The sequence below is a fragment of the Paralichthys olivaceus genome, chromosome 4 (genome assembly GCF_024713975.1).
Source record: "Paralichthys olivaceus isolate ysfri-2021 chromosome 4, ASM2471397v2, whole genome shotgun sequence".
Taxonomy (NCBI): domain Eukaryota; kingdom Metazoa; phylum Chordata; class Actinopteri; order Pleuronectiformes; family Paralichthyidae; genus Paralichthys; species Paralichthys olivaceus.
The window spans coordinates 12,121,424-12,142,699 of NC_091096.1; the positions used below are offsets into that span (position 1 = coordinate 12,121,424).

Below are 21,276 nucleotides of genomic sequence, written 5' to 3' on the forward strand. Positions count from 1 at the left end.
TTTCCTATTCATAAATGAGCTCAGTAAGAAGTCTTCTGGTCACTTGGGCGGCCACCTCATCAACACAGCATTAACGGTGTGTGTGTTGTGTGTGTGTGTGTTTTACCTGATCTGTCGGTCTGCGCTCTCCACACAGACGTGCTGAGTGGGGACCTGCCTCCATCCCTCTGCCTCCTTCACCATGGCCTCAGCGTCCATCAGACCGAAGCCGTACAAATGGCTTACTGTAGGAAACAGTGTGAAGATGCAGCTGATCACAAGACTCCATAATGATTCTATAGTGTCTGTGTAACATTAATGGTTTTATTAATACATTTAACCAGATTAAAATGTTGTGATTTTTGTCAGATTAAGAATCAGGGACAAGAGCTTTGAGCAAGTCTGTAATGATTTTTAAGTATACTATCAAACCGACATGGGTTCCTTTAGGTTATTTTGAACTCTAAATGTGTCCAGGAAATTTTATTTTGTAAGGTAGTTGTGTAAAGAGGTAAATTTAAGGTTTACGGTACAGTTCATATAATATGAATTCCTTCCATACTTCACTCAGCCCTCACCCCCTCCTCAGCCCTGTTTCTCTTTAGTTCCTCTTTGAAAAAACAGTCACTTGGATAATGTCCAGGCACACTGGGCCTGCAGCCTGGCTGAATCTTAGTTCTCAATCTCTGCTTCTACCACACACACACACACACACACACACACACACACACACACACACACACACACACACAGGTATGCGTACACACTTAATCACACTCTCAAAACATTACAAAACAGTAACCAACACATGGACCTTGACAGATGGCAGCTGGTGACACAGTAGTTTAGCTAGAAGGAAAAAGTTTTGGTAACTGCTTGGCTCCCTTCTTCAGACTGGAGACAACAAATCCAGGAATCACAGTAATGCATACTGATTTCTCTGTGACTGCTCTGTATTTTTCTTTTAAACACACATCATCCCACCATGAATAAATGCAACTGATGATCAACTGATGTGTGTTGATGCTGAGAACCCACAGCAACATTGACGATTTGGCCACGCATTCAAATTAGCCTAAGTTGTCAAACACAAAGTTTCAACTTCTCTTTTATTCATTGTTCGTGATAGTTTGTATTTGCTTCATCCCTGCTCAAAAACCACAATCAGAACAAAGTTATTTTGGGAGGTTTTATTAAAAAGTTTAATTGGATCCTATCTCCTCCTATCCTGTCTCTTTGTTTATTCAAATGTTTTCCTTGTCGATTCACCGCTTGATATCTGCACAAGGTCTAAAGACGATAACATATCAAAAACAAAACTTCACAAATTTACATGAGAGAAATTCACAACTGTGTGTGTGCGTACCATTGTAACCAGCGGCATTGGTCTTCCAGTCAGGGGCGCTGAGATGTCCGGCTCTAGAGGTCTTTACGATGATGTGCTGTACATCTCTCCATGACAGAAGAGGACTAGAAGAAGAAACACACAGATAAATGAATTTATATACTATGTCATTTATTTAACATGTACATTTCAAATAAACATCCACACACACACAGTTTCAGTGTAAAGTCTGGGATCACTTTCCCATTCAAGTGAACAACGAGGTCAAGTAGCACAAGAATAATGATGAGGAAAAATGCTTTGAATGATTTATTGTGTTGTGGAAGAACAAGCAGAACCTGAGGAGAACAAACAAAATAAAAGGAGGTGAATGGACATTAAGACATGTCTTAGTTACTCGTGTAATTATCGGGTAGAGGGAGAAAAGGTGGATGGATGAAAAGGTTCAGATAAAAAGGGGAGGGGGTTAAAAACAAAGCCCAAGGATTAAGATGCAGGATGAAATGTAAAACAGGGTAAAGAAAACAGAGCGATATACAGTAGGTGGAAGATTACTAAGAGAAAATTACAGAGAGGCAGAGGTGGAGAGTGTAGAAGCCCGTTCATCTGTTTGTTTCTCTGATCTCACGTAAGATCCACTACGAGATGGCAGCCATGTGTCTCCACTGCTTTGATGTCCAAACACTACATTAAAGGGGAAAAACCAGGAAGAAGTGGGTCACCAAGTTTCCTGGGATTCCCTTCCATCTCATATGCCGGCCAGATGCTCCGCTCCCTCCCCTCGTGTCCCTCCCTCGCCATCTGAGACCTCCAGAATCTGCACCACTCCGAATCAGTTAACCTAAAACTAACATTTTAAGTTTGCAGCCCAACACTCTGATTTTAAAAATTCAAGCTTATCCATAAAGATAATTTTAAGTCGAGCATCAAGAAACAAAATCAGATCTGAACGCACTGCTGAGCTGCTTCTATGGGAGCAGGTTCTTTCACAGCGTCCTCTTAAAACCAAGAAACGCACGAGAGGACGTTTGAAATCCACAACATCTGGGAGAAATCCCACAGACTTTTACAGATTACAGTTAAAAGCTGACACATGCACTTTATTCTGTGAGGTTGTTTTCAGACGTGAACTTGAAACATGAAAATGTTCAGACCCAATTTTCCAGAGTTTGAATTTCACATATAAAGAACATAGCCGGTCAGACAGAACATTCTGGCGGGAGGTGAAGTATTCCGCAGCAGAAAGCTCTTTGTTTGTGTTCGTAGCAAATTAACATCAGCTTCAACTCTTATCTGCAAAAGCTCTTGAATCTCTCTGTCCTTCCAAGTTCACATCTTCATCAGTGTCTTGTACATATTTGTATTTTTCCAGTTTTGTGTCTGTTGATTGTTAGAAACGTCCTCAACACGCCCACTCACTCGCTGTGAATTTGGTAGAAAGGTTCCTGCTGTTCTCACATGAGTGAATATTTGCGTTCTCAAATACAGCCCCTCCAGCACACTGTACGCTCGAAAGCAGCTTTAATGTTCTGACAACTCAATATGTATTGTGGATTAGTGTAGATGTGTGATATGAGTGTTAGGGGCAGGAGTTTGTGTTTTCTTTTATTTTTAATTAGTCTTTCGTACATTTTTCTGTGCAAATAATTGTTTTACTTGTGTGTAAGAATAAACAATACATTATTCAATACAAACTGTGATTAGGATTTGGAAAGGGTATTTTAGATGAAAAGATTTCTTGTTTTCAGGGATGTACTGTTCATGGTGAAGCCAAAACCTTGCATTCCCATGATGCCCCTCATGAGTACAACGGTAGCTTAGACACTGCTGTAGCAAAATTCCCTAATGCCCTTACTGAGCCTCCACTCATTAAATCCAATTGAAGAAAATACCCGGGAAATAAAATATCAAATAAAAAGCAATTTAAAGGATGGTAGCAGAGATAAGAGCTATGAAAAGTCAGAATAAATAATGTTTAAATCAATATTAATAGGCTTAGCTGTCACTGCGTAATTATGGTCCCATAAATGTTTTATGGTCATTAATTAAAAGTGGCTTTGGCATCATTATCTAGGCCATGACAGCCTACCCATAAACAAGCCAATACTAATTAATGGAGTAGCTAACATACCGAGGAGAACCAGCAGCAGATCAGGATGTCTTATGTTGGCTTCTCACTGCTCCTCTCCAGTGCAATTATGGATAAAAACACACAAAGATAAACAGGGAGAAAGCAAAGATCATCTCAGTCTCACCTTGGTTCGGTGCAGAGATGAAAATGTGCCCATGAAACTATAATCTGCATTTTCCGTTCTAAAATCTGCCACACAGGCACGAATTTTAACTCAGATGAATGGAGGAGAAAAAAAAGATTTCTCTTCGCCCATCTGTCCCCGCTTTGATCGTGTAAAACCTCCCAGTAGATGAGCTTCGTATGGTGGGTTATCCACGCTCATCTCGAGCTTATCCCTCCAAATTTCCTCACTGAAGCGTCTCCGTGTTCCCTTGCTTTTCCATTTCTTTGCTTCCAAGGACACAAGCAAAAGGGGAAAGAAATAAAGGTTTTGAGGAGCCATACTATGCTGCTCCTTGCTGTCTTAGGACTCTTGCCCATGAAGAGATAAATCACATGCGAACTTGAACATCTTAAAGTTGGCAAAGTCAACAGAGAACAGAGCGCTGGGCTGTATTCAGGCATAAGAAAAGACCTTACAACAGAGAGTTCAGTGAAGTCTTGCGTAATGGCGTCTTGACATGTTTATCACAGAAAGTTTGCTCGCTTTCTTTCACCAGATAAGAGCAGATATGATCAGCGCTGCACAGTTTGTCTAAACTATTTCCCTCTCCTGCTTTGATGCTGTCCTCTCTTCATCTGCGTGTGCATGCATGCAAGTTTATCCATGTGAGAAACTGAATGAATGGATACAAAGAATCTGAGCATTTTCTTGGAGAAGGGAGGAAAAGACCATCGTGAGAGTGGTGGAGGCACAGCAAGCACAGCTGACAGAGAGTGAGAGGAGAGCGGGCAGGCGAGGGGCGGTGTGTGATAATCTTGTTGAGGAAACAGGCTTATTTGCCCGGCACAGCCTGGAAACCGAGAATATTTTCTACTTTGAGGATTTGAATTGGATTATCCAGGTTAAATGAAGTGACCTCGGCTAACTGAGCTGCTCGACATGTGATGATGGGGTAAAGCCCAATTCATGAATTTATCACAAATTAATCACCTCAACAGGTTTCAAAGAGGAGCGGGGAGTCATCTGCTGAGCCGGACACAAAACTGCAAAAGGGCCAGAAATGTCGGAAACCAACTGGAAAAAAAACTTTTCTCTTCCTACTGTCTGTCCTCTTGGAGAAATATTTGGCATTAAAAAACACCTGGCACAGAAAAGTCTGTGCATGTTGTAGACATCAGCTTTTGATCAAGTACACCCATAGACCTGAACTTATTCTTCCACAGAAGACATTGTGAACCTGAAATCTAATTATTTTATTCTCTATGCTTAAAAGCAACAAAGAATACTGTATGTCATATCCCAGCGCATTGGCACAATAGCAAATAACAGATAAAAATCAGATTCTTCACAGTTTCTAAAGAAACTGCATTAGATATCATTTTCTCAGCCAAAGAGCAACATTAACACAACATGAAGTATTTTTTTAAATAGCAATAAAAAAGGCAGGGGGCTGAACAAGTCTAAAGTAAAGCAGAAACAGGATCTTTTCTCTTGACAAGAAGTAATCACGATCGCAAGTGTGTGCAACAGAATATAAGTAAACACTATATGTGGTGTGTTGTCTCTTCTCTGTGGAGAGTTTACTCCTGTTAAAGTTCAAGCACAGTTCACCACTTACAGAGGCTGATGACAATCCATAGCATCTGAAAATCTCAGGCTGAAAACACTTTATTTTATTGTTTAGCGAAAGAAGGACTCAGCCTTTTCTCAAATCCACTGAAAACCCCTTTAGACAGGTCTTGGTACTGGAAGTCAAAAAGTCCACTGTTGATGTCGTACTGGATTGAAGAAAAATAGATTTAAATAAGCTTTCTTACTTCAGCACCCGAGTCCAGATTTTGCTTTTAAAGCAACATTTGAGAGACCCACACATGCTTTGGAAGAACCAGCAGGAGTCCTGCTTTAATGCTGACCTTTGACACTTCTGAGCTGCACATGTAAAAGCAGTAAACGACCACATCACTACATGGAGTCAGAATAATTGCATATAAGCACTGATACTCTGAACTGACTGGAAACAGGTGGATAATGGATAATATTTAGATTAGACATTGGCCCCATTCAAGAAGTACATTTAAGATATAAATATAAAAACAAGAGGCGGCTCTATGAGCATGTGTCCATGTACAGCACATTCCAGTTGTATGTCAGTAGCTCCTCTGTACATCTGCAGTGTGCCTGACAATGTGAGAAAATGCTTCTCGTGCTCCAACGCAATGAGTCCAAGAGGGCAAGAGGGCATTAGAAGGTAAGTGAGGGGAGAAGGGATGAAGTTAAAAGGATCTTACTTTGCCTCCAGGGCCAGAGCAATTATGGCAGCAGCCATGGGAGCCGAGGCAGATGTCCCTGTGTGACTGTCTGTGCACCGGTGTCTCAGGTCGGTTGTGATCTGCAGATAGAGAAGGGGAGAGAGTCAGAGGGAATGAAGAAGAGATGGAGAGAAATTGGAAAAAAAAAAAGGGGCAGAGAAGAAACAGGAGAGAAAGGAGGAGGAGTCGCTGTCAAAGATGAAAGGGGGTAAATGTTCATAAATGCCAAAATAGATGAAGGAGAAGAGAGGAGAACGTTAAAGAGGTGAAGGGAGAAGAGAAAGGGTGACAATGACGGCAGGAGGAGAAAGAGAAATCGACTGTCAAAGATGGACTGAAATCAGGAGGATTTAGACGCACCTGAAACTCACATTCCAGCTTTGACACACTGCCCCACGAGCGATAACACACACATATGTGCACAAATCACCAGTTTGCCTCAAAAATAAATGCCCCAAGGAGAGAGAAGGAAGAAAGAAGCAAAAAGACGTAGTAAAACGTGTTGTTAGAGAGCTTTGTTCACTTTGACTGTGCAGACTTTAGTCAGCCAACTAGTCAAACAGCTTAACAGTCAGTCAGCCAAGAAAAGCTTAGCTAAGTTCCAGTCTGAGCTCTCATCAAAGAACCTTTCCTGGACTGAAAAGTTTGAGGGATTATCTGAACACAAACACAAACACACACACACACACACACACACACACACACACACACACACACACAAACGGTTTAGTCAGTGAAAGTGGTCCAATAGCATAAGAGTAGATGGGGCAGTTTGTGCTACAGTAGATAACACTTTCTTTAAGATATATGAGGTTGCACTGTGTACACAATCAGAGGGAAGCTGTTAAGTGTGTGTGTGTGTGTGTGTGTGTGTGTGTGTGTGTGTGTGTGTGTGTGTGTGTGTGCGCGCTTACCAGGTCACAACACAGCATCCACAAATACATATACGCACACACACATGCATGAACATGCACACACAGTTGGTGTGTATTCATTTTACACTGCACTACAGTGCCTGTAATCGGAGGAAAGCATCAACCTCGTCTGTAGGTTCAGACACAAAAAAGCAGATGCCTGTCGGCTTCAGACTGTGCTCAGTTAAATCCAGACAGAAATATGCGCCCCAGGACACATTAACACACACACAAGGCCCAGTTAATGCCATGTTGTATGATGCTGTGGTCTAATTTGAAGTTATATATCAAATATGCAATGTTTTCAATTTTTCTAATCAAATGGACAGTCTTCGGTGTTAATTAATAGTTACTTAGGACACGGAGACATTTCAGCTGAAAGTCTCTTTGTTCATGTCCCATATTTAAAGCTGAAAACAGGAATCTTACCAATCTGAATTCAATTAAGCACAAAACAGTACAGATACAACTTGGAATGTTTAAGTGTTCTGGTTTGCGGTAAATTTAGGCCACTGGCACTTTCAAGAATTAATGTGTTTTCGTGTGTGTGTGTGTGTGCGATAAGCAGAGGCCCTCGAAATCTACAACAGACACACATAGACACACACACAACAATCCTCACAATCTTTCGGTCGTAGTTCTCCCCACTGCTGTAGGTGGTGGTCAGCGTGGACGAGCACTCCTCCAGATACCAGGGCTTCCGTCCACTCTCGGCCGTGCTGGAGATGGAGATGGTGTAGATGGAGTTGGTGTAGCCGTCACAGGAGCAGTGGTCTCTGCTGCGCCCGCCATTGCCTGAAGCCCACACAAAGATGGAGCCACGGCCTTTCCTCCCCTGATCAGAGAAGATGCAGAGAGGACACGTTAAGAGGCTGAAGATTTATCCTAGTACTCAGAGGCAGTTCATTTTTTAAATGTTTTTTTCATGTCCATGAGACGGGGAGTAACAGGTTCTGTGTTCAGTTTGCAGAGATCACTGTATGAAAACGATCAGCAGGCAGCAACACGCTGTCTGGCACCCGATCTGATGTGATTGTCCCAGTTCAGAAATCATAATGGGTTCTTTTCCTTTGAAACTTTGGTATTTTTGTGTGCAAGGCTGTGTTGTAGTGTTTTTGAGTGAGATGGATTACACAGGTTTGATCCCTTACTGGAAATTAATTCTGTTGTAAATGCGTAAATACTTCAGCTACAAGACAAACATGATATCATGCAAATGCAGACTGTCCAAAATTAATTTGGAAATGTGACACAATTTCAAAATCTTAATTTTCTGACAGCGAGAGGAGAATTATTTAAATATTATTTAACAGTTTTTTTTAAAGGAACTGACCTTTCTTTTAATGAATAGAATATGCCACTGCATCACATTTTCATTTGTTTCTTTTCCATTAGCTTTCAGGTGAAACAGGTTAAAAGTGTTCAAATAATCTCAGGTTTTGTGAGAGGTTCAGGTTCAGGTTGATGAAGTTGCATTTTTTTTTAACTCTATTAAAACCAATTTAACAAACTTTTGACGTGGACATTTGTTTTAAATGAATCCCATGACACTTGCAGCCAAGCAGCAGTTTTATATTCAAATATTAAGTCTTCCAGATGAGGTTACACAGTGCATTAAAAAAAGAGTCATTCCAGATGTATTTTGAGGATTTTGCTAATTGAAAGGCTAGAGTCAGAGCCAGCTCCGAGCACTGCATCAATTTAAAGTGTGATTAAAGACACCAGTTAATTTACTAATAAGAGAGTTTTAGTCCGTTTTTCTTTTCCACTGGAAACCTCTCAGTCAAAATCCTATTTAACTATATTTTAATTTGACTTTGTACTTCAGGGATTGGCTGAGCTGAAAATGATCTACACCCTGGTCCTGGTGGAGACACACTGAGGGAGTCACTGAGCTGCTGATGACCAGCTGAGTTATGAAGGCAAAGTTCAGCCAGAAGTCAGCAGAAAAGATATCTGACAAATTGACTGACACTGCGACTGACTGACTGACTGACATGCACGCGCGCACGCACGCACGCACGCACGCACACACACACACACACACACACACACACACACACACACACACACACACACACACACACACACACACACACACACACACACACACACACACACACACACAGACAGACAGACAGACAGAAAGACAGAGAGAGAGAGAGAGAGAGGAATAAAAGATAGTATGGAGCTCTTCAAAAGGGGCTTCTGTCAGGCAGCGATAAGTAAGTGGAGCCCCTCTGACTGAGAAGGGATCAGACAAGAGCAAACGCTGACAGATGAGAGCCATGGAGTGTGTTTTGAAGGGCAGTTAGCAGAAGAAAGGACGGGACAAAGACAGTGGAAGAAGGAACTGTGAAGGACAGATGAAACACAATGTAAAACTGATTGACAGCAATAATCAGCAAGAGATGAAGAGCAAAAGGAAATGCATAGAGAAATGATTTATTACTCCAACAAACTGCCTATAAATTCATGTATCAACTGTTAGAAATGTACAATGTCAGTGACAGGTTCACTATTTAGGTCATATCAAAAGAAATGCAGATTTTCTGTCCTTTAAAATATGACTATTTGCTTTTCACTATTATATATATTATTATATATTATAATTAAATTTAACATTTTTATAAAAGCTTAAAGAATGTGTTGATGGAAATCACTCTTAGGACTGAGCTGCTTTCAGACATGCACTGAACTCCAGACATGTTCCTGCCGGCATTCTAAAAAATTTGGGGGAAACAGCAACAATATTTACAGCAAGTAAGTGAGCATGCTGATGATGCTGCTGTAACCTAACTGCAAAAATGTTGTTCATATGGAACATAAAGATAAATCATTTCTTCTTTCCTTTACAGCAGATTTAGCTGGGAATCACAAAACACACACAAGAAAACTTTTGAGTATTTCACTGGTAAAGAAACCTGAGCCAGAGCGCAGCCCTCTCCACAGCTGTCAGCGGTATCGCTAACACCTCTGCTGTTTGTGTCTCTGACACTGTGTGTCACATAGGTACATGTTACCCTCACATACAAACCACTCAGCTTCACAAACACACTCTTACTAAGAACAGGGGGACGTGCGAGCGCGCACACATGCCTCACTCGTTGGACAGATATCTCCCTCGCCTCTGTCATCTTAAAAGGTCGAGCTTGTCAGGAACACCGGGGACTCTCTTCGGCTCACACTACCGACATGTCAGTCCCTTTTTTTTATTCGCTCTTTTTTTCGTCACGTGCCACAGGCTCTCAGCCTCCCAGTCAAAGTGTTCAGTCTGAAAACTCAAGAGATCCATATATTGCCCACCACCTCCTCCTCCTCCTCCTCCTCCCCCTCCTCCTCAAAGGTCTTCATCTGCTCAATCGATTGGTAGAAAGCCAGTCGCAACGAACTTTGTGAGTGTGTAGATGTAAGCATGTGTGCGCTTGTGACTTGTGACCAATAAATGACTTCACCCCTGTTAACCTCTATTATAGCTTTTCCACTCTGCCCTGCCAACAACACAGCGCCAGCTTGTCGTTATGCAAAATGAGCAATGAATATGCAAATTGATATAAGCTGATAGACTGGAGGTGCTCTCTAATGTCCGGAGGAGCTTCACAGGTAGACAGAGCCACTGAGGAGTTTGTTAGTATATGAGGGTGAAACACACACATCTGCTTTGAGTGTGTGCTAGTGTTTGAGCATGTGAATACCAATGTCAAAGCCATGGCTGAGCAGTTTATTTCTACACGTGTCTGTATGTTAGCGTGTGTGTGTGTGTGTGTGTGTGTGTGTGTGTGTGCGTGTGTGTGTGTGTGCCCACCATGCGGATGCCGTTCTCGAATGCCTGCCTGGCCAAAGACGCTGGCCCATCCACAGTCTTTCCGTCGTCATCGGGTCCCCAGCTGGCACTGTAGATGTCGATGTGCTGCGGCTGGAGGCTCAGAGACTTGGCCTCCACCATGTCTGTTACATCTCCATCCAGCATTCGCACACCTGGAACACAAACAGACATAATTCATGATCTAAAGTTTTAATGTGTCTTCTTCGTGTTTTCACAGGCCTCGCTGAAAAAGTTTGACAGGTAGCCAACATGAACTGCATAATTACCATAATCAATTCTAAACAGGCAGATTAAGTCATTAATTAGTTAGTTTACTTAACATGTTTTTCAATGTCAGTACAACTGTCCTACACATGTATCCATTTGATTCCAGAAATGTCTGTCCGCAGAACGCATATCTCAAGAACTGTTCATCTTATCAGCTTCACACTTGTATTGATAAGGGCCCAAGGAAACGGAGCTAAATATAATATCCATACAGGCATTCCAGCATTTCCTTAAACTTAAAACATGCTATTCCTCTTTAATGAGTACATTTGCATAACAACGTCTATGTATGAGGTTCTTTCAATAAAGCTTCTATCACACTCAATACAAGCAGGTAGAGGCAGTCAGACATCACCATGACAACATGTCAATCACAACCTGACAGTGTGTGGGACACAATGGAAAGATGGTTCTACACAGGCCGACGAGGGTCAAAGATTTATGAAATCAAAAGTTCAACAATGACAGTTCAGCGGATAATGTCAGTGTCATTTGATCCTCATGGTTATCAGGCCTACACATACATACAAATAAACACAAATGTATATGACAGAAGCCATAACACTGTTGGGTTTTCATTCTCAATCACTTACCCCCTATTCTGGCATTGTAGGCAATTCCCACAATGCAGTGGGAGTTGTTTGCGGCTGCAGCAACTTCGCCTGCGCACCGTGTCCCATGTCTGAGGAAAGAGTAAGAATTAACAGTTCACTATCTGAACAAACACACGCACACATATTTGTACTTCTATCTTAGGGAGGACACCTTAATCATCCAAACTAAAGGCCTAACCTAATTCTAAAACCCTCAAACAGTCCAGTGTAAAAGTGCCCTCACTCTGTAGGGTCTAAATTGTCCTCACAAAGAGGTACAGGAACAAACATACACACACTGGACAGACAACATGTGCTCGGGTGAGACGATGTCACGGACAAGGTCGACACAAGCAAATGTATACACAAGCAGTAGAGCACACACAAACCACCAGATAAAGATGCACCTTTTGAAGTGGAAAGCAAGGACACGTAAACACATCTTCACAGATAAACAGGTGCATTCCTGTTGTAGAGATCCCAAACTAAACAGGTTAAGTGTTACAAATGTGGAAAACTGTAAATATTCCAGCTTTTTGAGTTCATTAATGCCAACTGGTCCCCAAATGTACAAACACACACAAGCAGCAGCGCAGTTTGGACCTTGTTTGTAACGTGTAGCATGCAAGCAGTGTGCCCCCCAAGAGCACAGAGACATAAACACAGAAAAACAATGACAGAGAGAACAACGTCGAACATCAGTAATGAGTTAGACTACATTACTTTAACAACTAATCACACACACACGATGTCGCGAGTCTCTCTTTTTTTACACACACACACACACACACACACACACACACACACACACACACACACACACACACACACACACACACACACACACACACACACACACCAGGGTAACATTCCACCAGTGGTGACAATCGGCCCGGGTCAGTGACCAGCGTAAACAAACATGAGTATGTTTGCGTCCTCCGCCTCCTCAAAAACTCCACTTTCTCGATCGGCACAAACACACTCACACATGCACGCACCTCCTGCAGAGAACATCTGCATTATAACACCCCCTGGAAACAGCTCTGACCGCTACCATGGAAACCCAGCATCTAGCTAGAGAAATCCCCCCAAGGGAACACAACCACACACACAGGGACGTTTTTTGAGTCCAGGGAAGTGCTCAGACAGAGGAGAATCCATTTCACAGTAACCTGAGGGTTTCAGGTCAACATCTACTACAAGATCAAAAGGTTTAAGAAGACATCACTTAGTGGGAAAATTCATCTATGTACAGTCACATGATCAAACATTCATGGACTTCTGTTGTTTAAATATGGCTGATTTATTTCATTATTCCCTTGGAAATCAGATAAAATGTTGAAAAAAAAAAAAAAAGAACACCAGCAGAGAAATATCACTTGAGAGTTTTTTGCGTGATCCTGCTAACAAACAGACAAATGCTGATGAAAACATAGGCTCGGCTCGTAGTAGATCGGATCATTGGAGCAACATGGTGGTTGGGGATCGGAGCAGGTGACAACAGTGACATAACCCAAAAATCACAGATACGTGGTCCCCCCCACTGGATCCAATCAAGCAGCAACCATGAAGTTTTATAACAGATATGTGTAAATCTAGCCTGGACAGTCTGCTGGTACACGTGGGTGCTTGGGCCCCAGGGCACCAACTGAGTCATCGCTACATTTGTACAGATGTGGCAACCCTCCATTTATCCTCCGTCGAACAACAGAAAAGCAAATGTAACTGTGTTTCAGTGTAACATACGAAATGGTTGCAAATATGTGATGGGCCCCTTCATCATGGTTAATGAGCCAAACTGCTGACTCTCTCTTTTGAAATGCTTCAGCGGTCTTCGTTCAGTTCACTTCACTCCACTAATCCATAAAATCGTCAGTCTGGCCGTCTTTTCTCTCTGTTCGCCTGTATTTTCCATTTTCTACACATCTGTGTCACAGTCACTCGGGGATCTCTCTGTGTTTCAGCCAGAAACCATTTAATGTTTGTGCAACAGACAATAGTCAGTGGGAACATTATACAGTCTCGCACAACTCTTTGTGGTCCACATTTGATTTTTTATAACCCAACTTATTTTAACCCTGCTTCAGCAAAGTTAAGTCTTTTTTTTTTTTTTTTTTTACTTGTGTCTGGTATTTTTTCTATATCTGTATTTTTCTCACTGGTTGTTAACATGGTGGCCCTCTGGAGGAAGACCAACATTAACTACCGCCCTGCAGTCGTAAGCCTCCACAGACCAGTGCAGTTTCAGTACACATACTTATTTTCCAGACTTATATGAGGTCACCGTGACCTTTGTCCATTGAGTCTAATCAGTTCCTCTTTGAGTCCAAGTGGTAAAAATGTAAAGGAACTGCAGAAATGCACTTAAGGCAGATTTAAGTTATCGTGTTCAAGAAGCCAAAAACATCACTTGGCCTCACAGATGAACTGAATTGATTTGGGAGGTCAAAGTGAACATTAGCACAGAATTGGAAAGGATTCCCTGGAGGTGTTCCTGAGGTATTGCGTTCACAAGGCAAAACATTCTTTTTGTGAGGCCACAGTGACCAAAATCTGTAGATATCCTAGTAAATCTATGAGTTTGCTTTTATTTCAAACACTGAAACAAAACTGTCTGAAAGTTCTGTGATCACTTTCTCTCCTATCACAAGAACACCTGACTCAGACATTACAGAACGTAACACAATCTAATTTGTCATATTTTCCTTTTATAATCTGGGGTGGGTATGTTTGAGTATCAACAGACAAAAGAAACTTCACTGTTAAAGCAATAGACACATTCATCCAACATATGAGAGGCTGATGCAGTGAGAAGATTTTCTTTCCTGCTGCTTACATTCAAAGTGCACATAGCCAGCAACAAATGAAAATCCACAAGCGTTACGTCATTCTTGTTGCCATACAACACAAAGTTTGACAACAAACCACAGTTTTTCAGATGTGGCCCTGGATGGTGTTATCCCTCAGAAATCTAACACACGGTGTGCTTCTCACCTTTTAGGCATGATGACCAGTTTTAACTTGCAGGCCACCTCATGCAAATCATATCAGCTCCCATGAGACACAGTGTTTTGAGTCAACTAATATGACTTTTGTTAAAGAAGGATAATTTGTTTTAAAAAGAAACAGTTATATGAAAAGTCAAGGAAGGAAAGCCGCATTTCTGTCCACACACATGTCAGAACCAGCTCATTCAGCTGTATCTGGAGGCCTCGTGTCTCTTTAAGACAATGTATTACCAGCAGGGACTGAACCACGGCCAAGACACTTGGGCTGCTGCCGCCAAACACACACCAAAAATCACTCACAGAGCCAAACTGGCACAAGACAAGTGATTGGACAAGCGAGTCTCTCTTTTTTAATCTCTTACACACACACACACACACACACACACACACACACACACACACACACACACACACAGTCTTCCAAACAGAAAAACCACAACTCGCCAACAAATGTCACAATCAAATACAGTAATGTCACTCATCTCACCCACAACAAGGTCAGGGCCCAGCAAATACAAACATATTGAAACAGCTTCTGGAAACGCAGCATTCTCTTCGCAATCTGTGTTCATTCTGTCCGAAGTTGTGCAAGTCCTCTGAAAGCTTACGGATGTGGACGAAACAGAGCAGTACCACCTATAATCTTGAGGGGGCAGTGTAGCTGTTCATGCGAGACAATTATGAGACACTAAAGCTGTCTTCTTAACTTCACCTGCTGTGTTTACAGACCAATGGCATTTACAATGCGACCACTTTTACCTTTTTCTTAGGAGGTACATGTTTGTTTTAGTCAGAAACTCTCAACTCTGTGCTGCCCTCTAGTGGATGTATCACTTAGCAACCATGCCGACATAAATGATGCATGGAAGTTTGTGGGCAGCAACAGTTGCATCAGATTAAATGGACGAATCTCTTTTTGGACACAAGGGGCAGCAAAATATGAGCCATGAAGCCTGAAATCCTACCTGAACCCCACTGTGACTCTCAATAGTTCTGGAAAAGATCTTTTCTCTTACTTGTTCTCATTGGTTGCGTCATATCGAGGCAAGGGATCCATGTCGTTGCCATTGACATCGAAGCTCGCTTGAGGGTCCTGGAGGAGACATTGAGTTCAGTGGTGAGAATTATCAGAGGAGAGAAAACATCAGGTAAACAGGTTAATTCATTAGAAAAGCAGCTTCAACACTGCCCCTCTGTGTGTGTGTGTGTGTGTGTGTGTGTTTGTGTGTGTGTGTGTGTGTGTGTGTGTGTGTGTGTGTGTGTATAATAGACTTGTAGAACAACAAGAAGCTTCTCTAACCCAATCAAACAGTTCACATTAGCATCATTCACAACAGTTTTGCAAATCGAATGCAATCAGGGCTAACTCAATCTGCCACAGCACTCGCCCCTCAGCATAAACAAATCCAGGCGCTAAGACTGGCTAATAACAGCAGCGCCGGGGCTGCCAAACAGGGTGTGAATCGTTTTATCTGCACGGCTGATTGATGGCCTTACCTGCAGCCTGAGGCCAAGAAGTTCCTCTAACTATCTGGCCCTGGTCTGAGGCAGACGTACCTCAGCATGCTCATAAAGTTTGTAACCACAGACGAATAAACACGTAAACACAGCACACCTGCACACCCACACGTTTAACGAAGCTTCCCCTCAGAATGTACTCCATGACGCATGATTAAACTACAATCTTCACAGGCGCCTGGCTAGTTTTCAAAACGGGAATGCAAACTTGGAAAGATATATGATTGGCAGTGGGTCGGGGGTCCTGCCCCCAGGAAAAGCAAATGTGATTTGAAACATGTTTCCTGCATTTCAAGGCCATCTTACCTCTTTGATTAAATCAAGAAACACCAGCATGTACTAGTCTAGATTATTTATATTCAGGGTGCTATGAAAACTAAGAATGCATCAAATCCAGTATAAAACTGGGTCAGGATATGATTATGATAGGAATAGTTATTTCTATTTAACCCTCAGGAGTCCTGGGCTATATTGGCCATTTTCTAATGCTTTTGATTTCTCATTTATATTCCATATAAGGAATGTTAAAAATTCTACCTATGACAAAGTATGTCAACATATTGGACCCAAAACCTCACAAGAAACTAAATCTGATACGAAATTATGTCTTTTTTTTTTTTTTTACACTAACAAACATGCTCAAAAAGCAAAGACATGCTTTCAAAGAATTTTAAAAGTTGAGAATGTAAACACAGGTGCCAAATGTGAAGATTTAGTTGTAAAAGTGATATAATATTAAGTACAAATACATTATACTATTTGAAATGTAAAAATAGGTGTAATCATAGATGTTTCAAGACTTCCTTTAGACTGAAGTTGAACACAGCACTCCACGTGGTTTCGTTTTACGCTGTTACCTCTTGAAGTGGTTGCGTGATTTGATCAGGTCGGCATTATCGTCGACTCCTGACAGTTAATTTTTGAAATTATATTCAAAGAAACCCTAAAATGGTAGTAGATAGCAGCTGCTGGCTGCTTTCAAGGTGAATCAAGGTCAGACAATTTATAGAAATGAGAAAGCAACACACCACAGCATGATTTAGATAATTAAACCAAATTTTACTGTATTTAACCCGAGGGCTGCAATTCCCGATACTCATGAGGCATCTTCCAACAATCTAATAATTAAACAAAAGCATGAATGAAATGGTTCCAAAACAACTTTCTTTTTCCAATGCCATCGCCTTATTACACACAGGTTCTAGTGGTAGCTGATCTAAAAGCACCAGTAGCTGAAACAAAACGTTTGATTTGAAGTTATGTTATGTACGTGTGGGCTCTGTCAACCAAATCCACACAAACTGTTTGCTTTGAGCTCTGGAAAGAAGCCTGATGTTCAGACTTTGTAGTGTGCACAGATTGAAATTATATATTTACGGTTCGTCATATCGGAGCGGATGTGAGGCTTCTTCTTGTTCGGTGTCAGATTTGTGTCATTAATCTGAGAGAGATTAGAAACCCTTGTCCTGAAAATGTTACGAGATTTCATTCATGGTGTTCCAAAGGAATACAATCCTTAAAAAAACATAGCATAACCGTAGTAACTAATTTGCTCACCTGCCGCAGTGCACGAGGAAAAGGAGAGGACACTGCTGATTACTATGAGCATGTAAATAAATTCTACTTTACATTTTCAGGATATTTATACTCACATTCCTCCCAATTGTGTAAATAACCTGCTGTTGAGCTGTGTCGCTCTGTCTCAGTCGGTGCCTATTTTTCACACATTATCTGTTATGAATTTATTTCTCTGTAGACAGACTCCTGTGTGGACTGTGATTGACAGCTGAAGCATGTTGTGGCAAGGATCAGTGACAGGCTGCATTATATATGAATCAATAACTGGAATAATTGTAATGTAGAGCCCATCCTAACATACGCGCACATTACATACACACTCACGTAGTTCTGAATGAGGTCTGGGTGGTTCCTCTCGATGCCGTCATCCAGTATGGTCACCACCACGTCTTTTCCTGTGTAGCCTCTCTTCCAAGCCCCCATGATGTTCATGTCCGACTGGCAGTTGTGGACGTCGTCGTTACAGTGCTGGAGAGGCGGAGGCAGGAGATGGAGAGAAGGTGAGCAAAGGAGAGGAGAGAAGAGAGGTGATGATTAGGTTTTAGAAGGTGTTACTCAAGAGCCGTGCATGAGTGAAAAGAGGTGACATTTAGATAAAGTAATTGCCGATATGAAATATGGATTGACTGCTGACTTTCTCAAGTCACTAAAATCTGAGTCAAGTGCTAGAATTTGTAGGACTCCCTGTGAAAATCAATCCTCTGTCTAAAGCAGTGATACTCGCTGGTGTTACAGTTTCTTCATTAATCACATATGAAGGAATTTGTGCTCCTGAATAAGTCTCTATATCAATAAACATTTGATTTAATTTACAAAACTTACAGCTGGACAAGCTAACAGAGATTTTCAACTACAGGCTATGTCAGGTAACTTTGGAAGAATAACCAAAGGAAGCTTCTTTTTTTTTTTCTATTTACACGTCACACTCCAAGTTCAGAGAGTTCTGTCCTGAAGCTAGAAAAATATGTTTATAACGGCTGGTCAAAGTATTAGAATTTATCTGCAGCCAGTTGAAAATTGACAGAGCTGAGGACTCTCAACCACACATACACACGCATGCACAAAGGCATAACTTAAAGAGCAATGATCAGAGGGTGTAAGCAAACAATTGTGATAAGCCTGCAAATCTCTGCTGCAGAGTAGTCGAGTTTGAGAGTAGCGCGCGTGTGTGTTTGAGTGTGTGTGTGTGTGTGTGTATGTGTGGGTGCAGTTTGAAACTATTTGAACAACACTGCCGATCTCCAAGAAACTATTTTGAAATGCAGGGACACATATTCTTCCCAGCATAAAACCCCCTCTGACAAATACTTAAGAATTTCTTACCTTGACCCTAAATTGTGTTTTTTGAAATAAAGCAATCGCAAAAATTGCATCACCACGGCTTTTCCAGGCTTTTATTTCAGTAAAACACACAAATCCCTGAGCTGCACTGACCCTGCAGTAATCAGAAACATGACACGACCTCAGCCGACCTTTGACCCACAAACTGGATAAATGTGGGCGAAGAACGACACGCAGTCCTCTGAAGAGGAATGGACGAGCACAGCACAGTTAGTCTCAGACTTTGTGATATTCTTGTTTTGGTGCAGTTAAACAGAGAGGCGGTCTGGTACGAGTGTACAGCGTACTCACGATGTACCACATACTGCTCCACTTGGCGTCGTTATAGAATATGTTGTTCTGGGCCAGACTGCTGTGGGCGGGGCTTGACAAAGAAAGGGGTGGGGATGGTTTGTAATCCCTCTTGATCCTCCTCTTCACCACCTGCTGCTGTATCCACTCCACCTGAAACACACAAACAGGAAGCTGAGGAGGCATCGAACAACAAGACACACAGTAGAATCCCTTCAGAGATCACACTCGGTCGACAGGAGGAATTACAACTTATAATGTGTTCATGGTAACCGTATGATTAAGGGAAATACAAGGTGCTGGAAAAACCTGGGATCTCATCAAATTGTTGGTGCTGCATATTCAATTATCAAAAGTAAAACTATAACCAAACGCAAACCTCCACCTCAAAATCCAAATCGCTATCCAGATCCACACCATATTTCCCCTGATCACATTAGCACCTCACATTTGATTTTAAAATCACACCTTTTTAATCTTGCTTTTCATTGAGGCTGATTCTGTCTTATTATTCTTAAGGGTCTTTTCTTTTTCTCATTTACTTTTATCTCATTCGCTTCTATAGCATCTTTCTCTCGCACAGTTTTTACTTTCTTTTTTATCCATACTTGTATTATTTTTCCTTCACAATGCTTGCAAAGCATGTTGGTTCAACTGTTGTTTTCAACTTGCTATATAATCATATCTGACTGCATATGCCTGATTTCTTTCATTGAGACTCTCAAAAATGTTGAAAAACGCTCCGTCAATGTTGTAGAAAGTGACGACAAAATAGAATCAACTCTAGAGGTTGACGGTTCTTCCTTGGCTCATACCTCACCCTTCAACCAGGTTTCAAGGAAAATTCTTCAGTTGTTTCTGTGTAATCCTGATAAAATCTACACAAATAGACACAGCAATGAAAACATTACGTCCTTGACGTAGGTAATAGTGAAAAAAAACCCTAAATTTTGTATTTCCTCTTCTTTGCCTGTGTATGTGATGACTCACCTACTAAAGATAAAGACCATCCAGAGTGAATAGATATGTCTGGTTTACAGTGACACTCCATCAACCAAGACAGACAAATGATTTGAGGGCGGGAGAAGAGAGTTGAAGTTTTGTAAAGGATGAGCCATGAGCCTAGATGACATTTTTTATTAAGAGACAAGAGAGATATTTTTCATCAAAGAGAAGAGTATATATATATATATATATATATATATATAAAAAGCTCTAAAGTGGTTTTACCCTCATGGAGTATCAGTAAATCACTGTAACAGTGTTTCACACGTCTCTCTGTTTAAATGGGGCATAAGGTGAACAGATGAAGACTATACTGAAAGAAAAAAAAACACTGGGAGAAATGACAGCATATGAAGTAGGAAGGATAAAGGAGAATCGCCAGAATCTATTTATTGTTACCTCCATCAAGAAGGTCATGCTCTCACTCCCATCCCCATGTTGGTTTGCAAGCAAGATTATGCAAAAATGACTGAACTGATGCTCTGTTGTGTTGCTGCAGATCTGGACCAGGAGCAGATTCAGGATAGTCTTTGTCACTTTTGTTAACACTGTGAGGAATCTTTCTACATTTAACAAACTCTCTGAGAATAATTCATGGACCTTGATGAAAACAAAATCCAGCAGGAATAATATTTGTGAGTGTGTGCAATTTGGTGCAGATCCAAATAAAAATCCGGATCTGGTTTGTTTCACTGTGTCTTTTCACTCACACAAATGCAAACACACACATACAGAAAAATGTCTCTAAGGTGACTACAGTATCTCAAATGTTATGAGCTCCTGCTTCAAGGTGCAAGACATTCCTTGGCAGAACTTTTTCGCTCCACTTTCAGACGGATTTAAAAAATCAGCACTGTTGGAGTTGAACAAGATGGTTGGAGCCATATGTTGGCCCAGTCAATACCCTGAAAGTCTTGTGTTTAGTCTAGCTGAAGTGCGGCAGACTCCATGAGAAGTTTATAAGTACCAGAAAAGAAGTATTCTTAAAATATTAGCAGGCATGGGACTGGCACAGGAAACATGTGTTACGCTGTATACGCGCAGCTGGAGAATATTTCTGTGATA

At 41.4% G+C, this 21,276-nt stretch overlaps 1 protein-coding gene across 3 annotated transcripts in view; it reads right to left on the reverse strand.

Annotated features, from left to right (window-relative positions):
• The window catches only part of pcsk5b (proprotein convertase subtilisin/kexin type 5b), a 74,324-nt gene that overhangs the window by 39,742 nt on the left and 13,306 nt on the right, over nt 1–21,276 (reverse strand). For all 3 annotated transcript variants that reach the window (XM_020100978.2, XM_020100976.2, XM_020100977.2), the window contains exons 3-11: nt 19,207–19,359; nt 17,899–18,042; nt 15,495–15,571; nt 11,471–11,559; nt 10,590–10,762; nt 7,407–7,619; nt 5,850–5,950; nt 1,346–1,449; nt 107–224 (exon numbers count right to left, since the gene is read on the reverse strand). In XM_020100978.2, the coding sequence (XP_019956537.2) occupies nt 107–224; nt 1,346–1,449; nt 5,850–5,950; nt 7,407–7,619; nt 10,590–10,762; nt 11,471–11,559; nt 15,495–15,571; nt 17,899–18,042; nt 19,207–19,359 (1,172 nt within the window). The remainder of the gene's footprint in view (nt 1–106; nt 225–1,345; nt 1,450–5,849; nt 5,951–7,406; nt 7,620–10,589; nt 10,763–11,470; nt 11,560–15,494; nt 15,572–17,898; nt 18,043–19,206; nt 19,360–21,276) is intronic.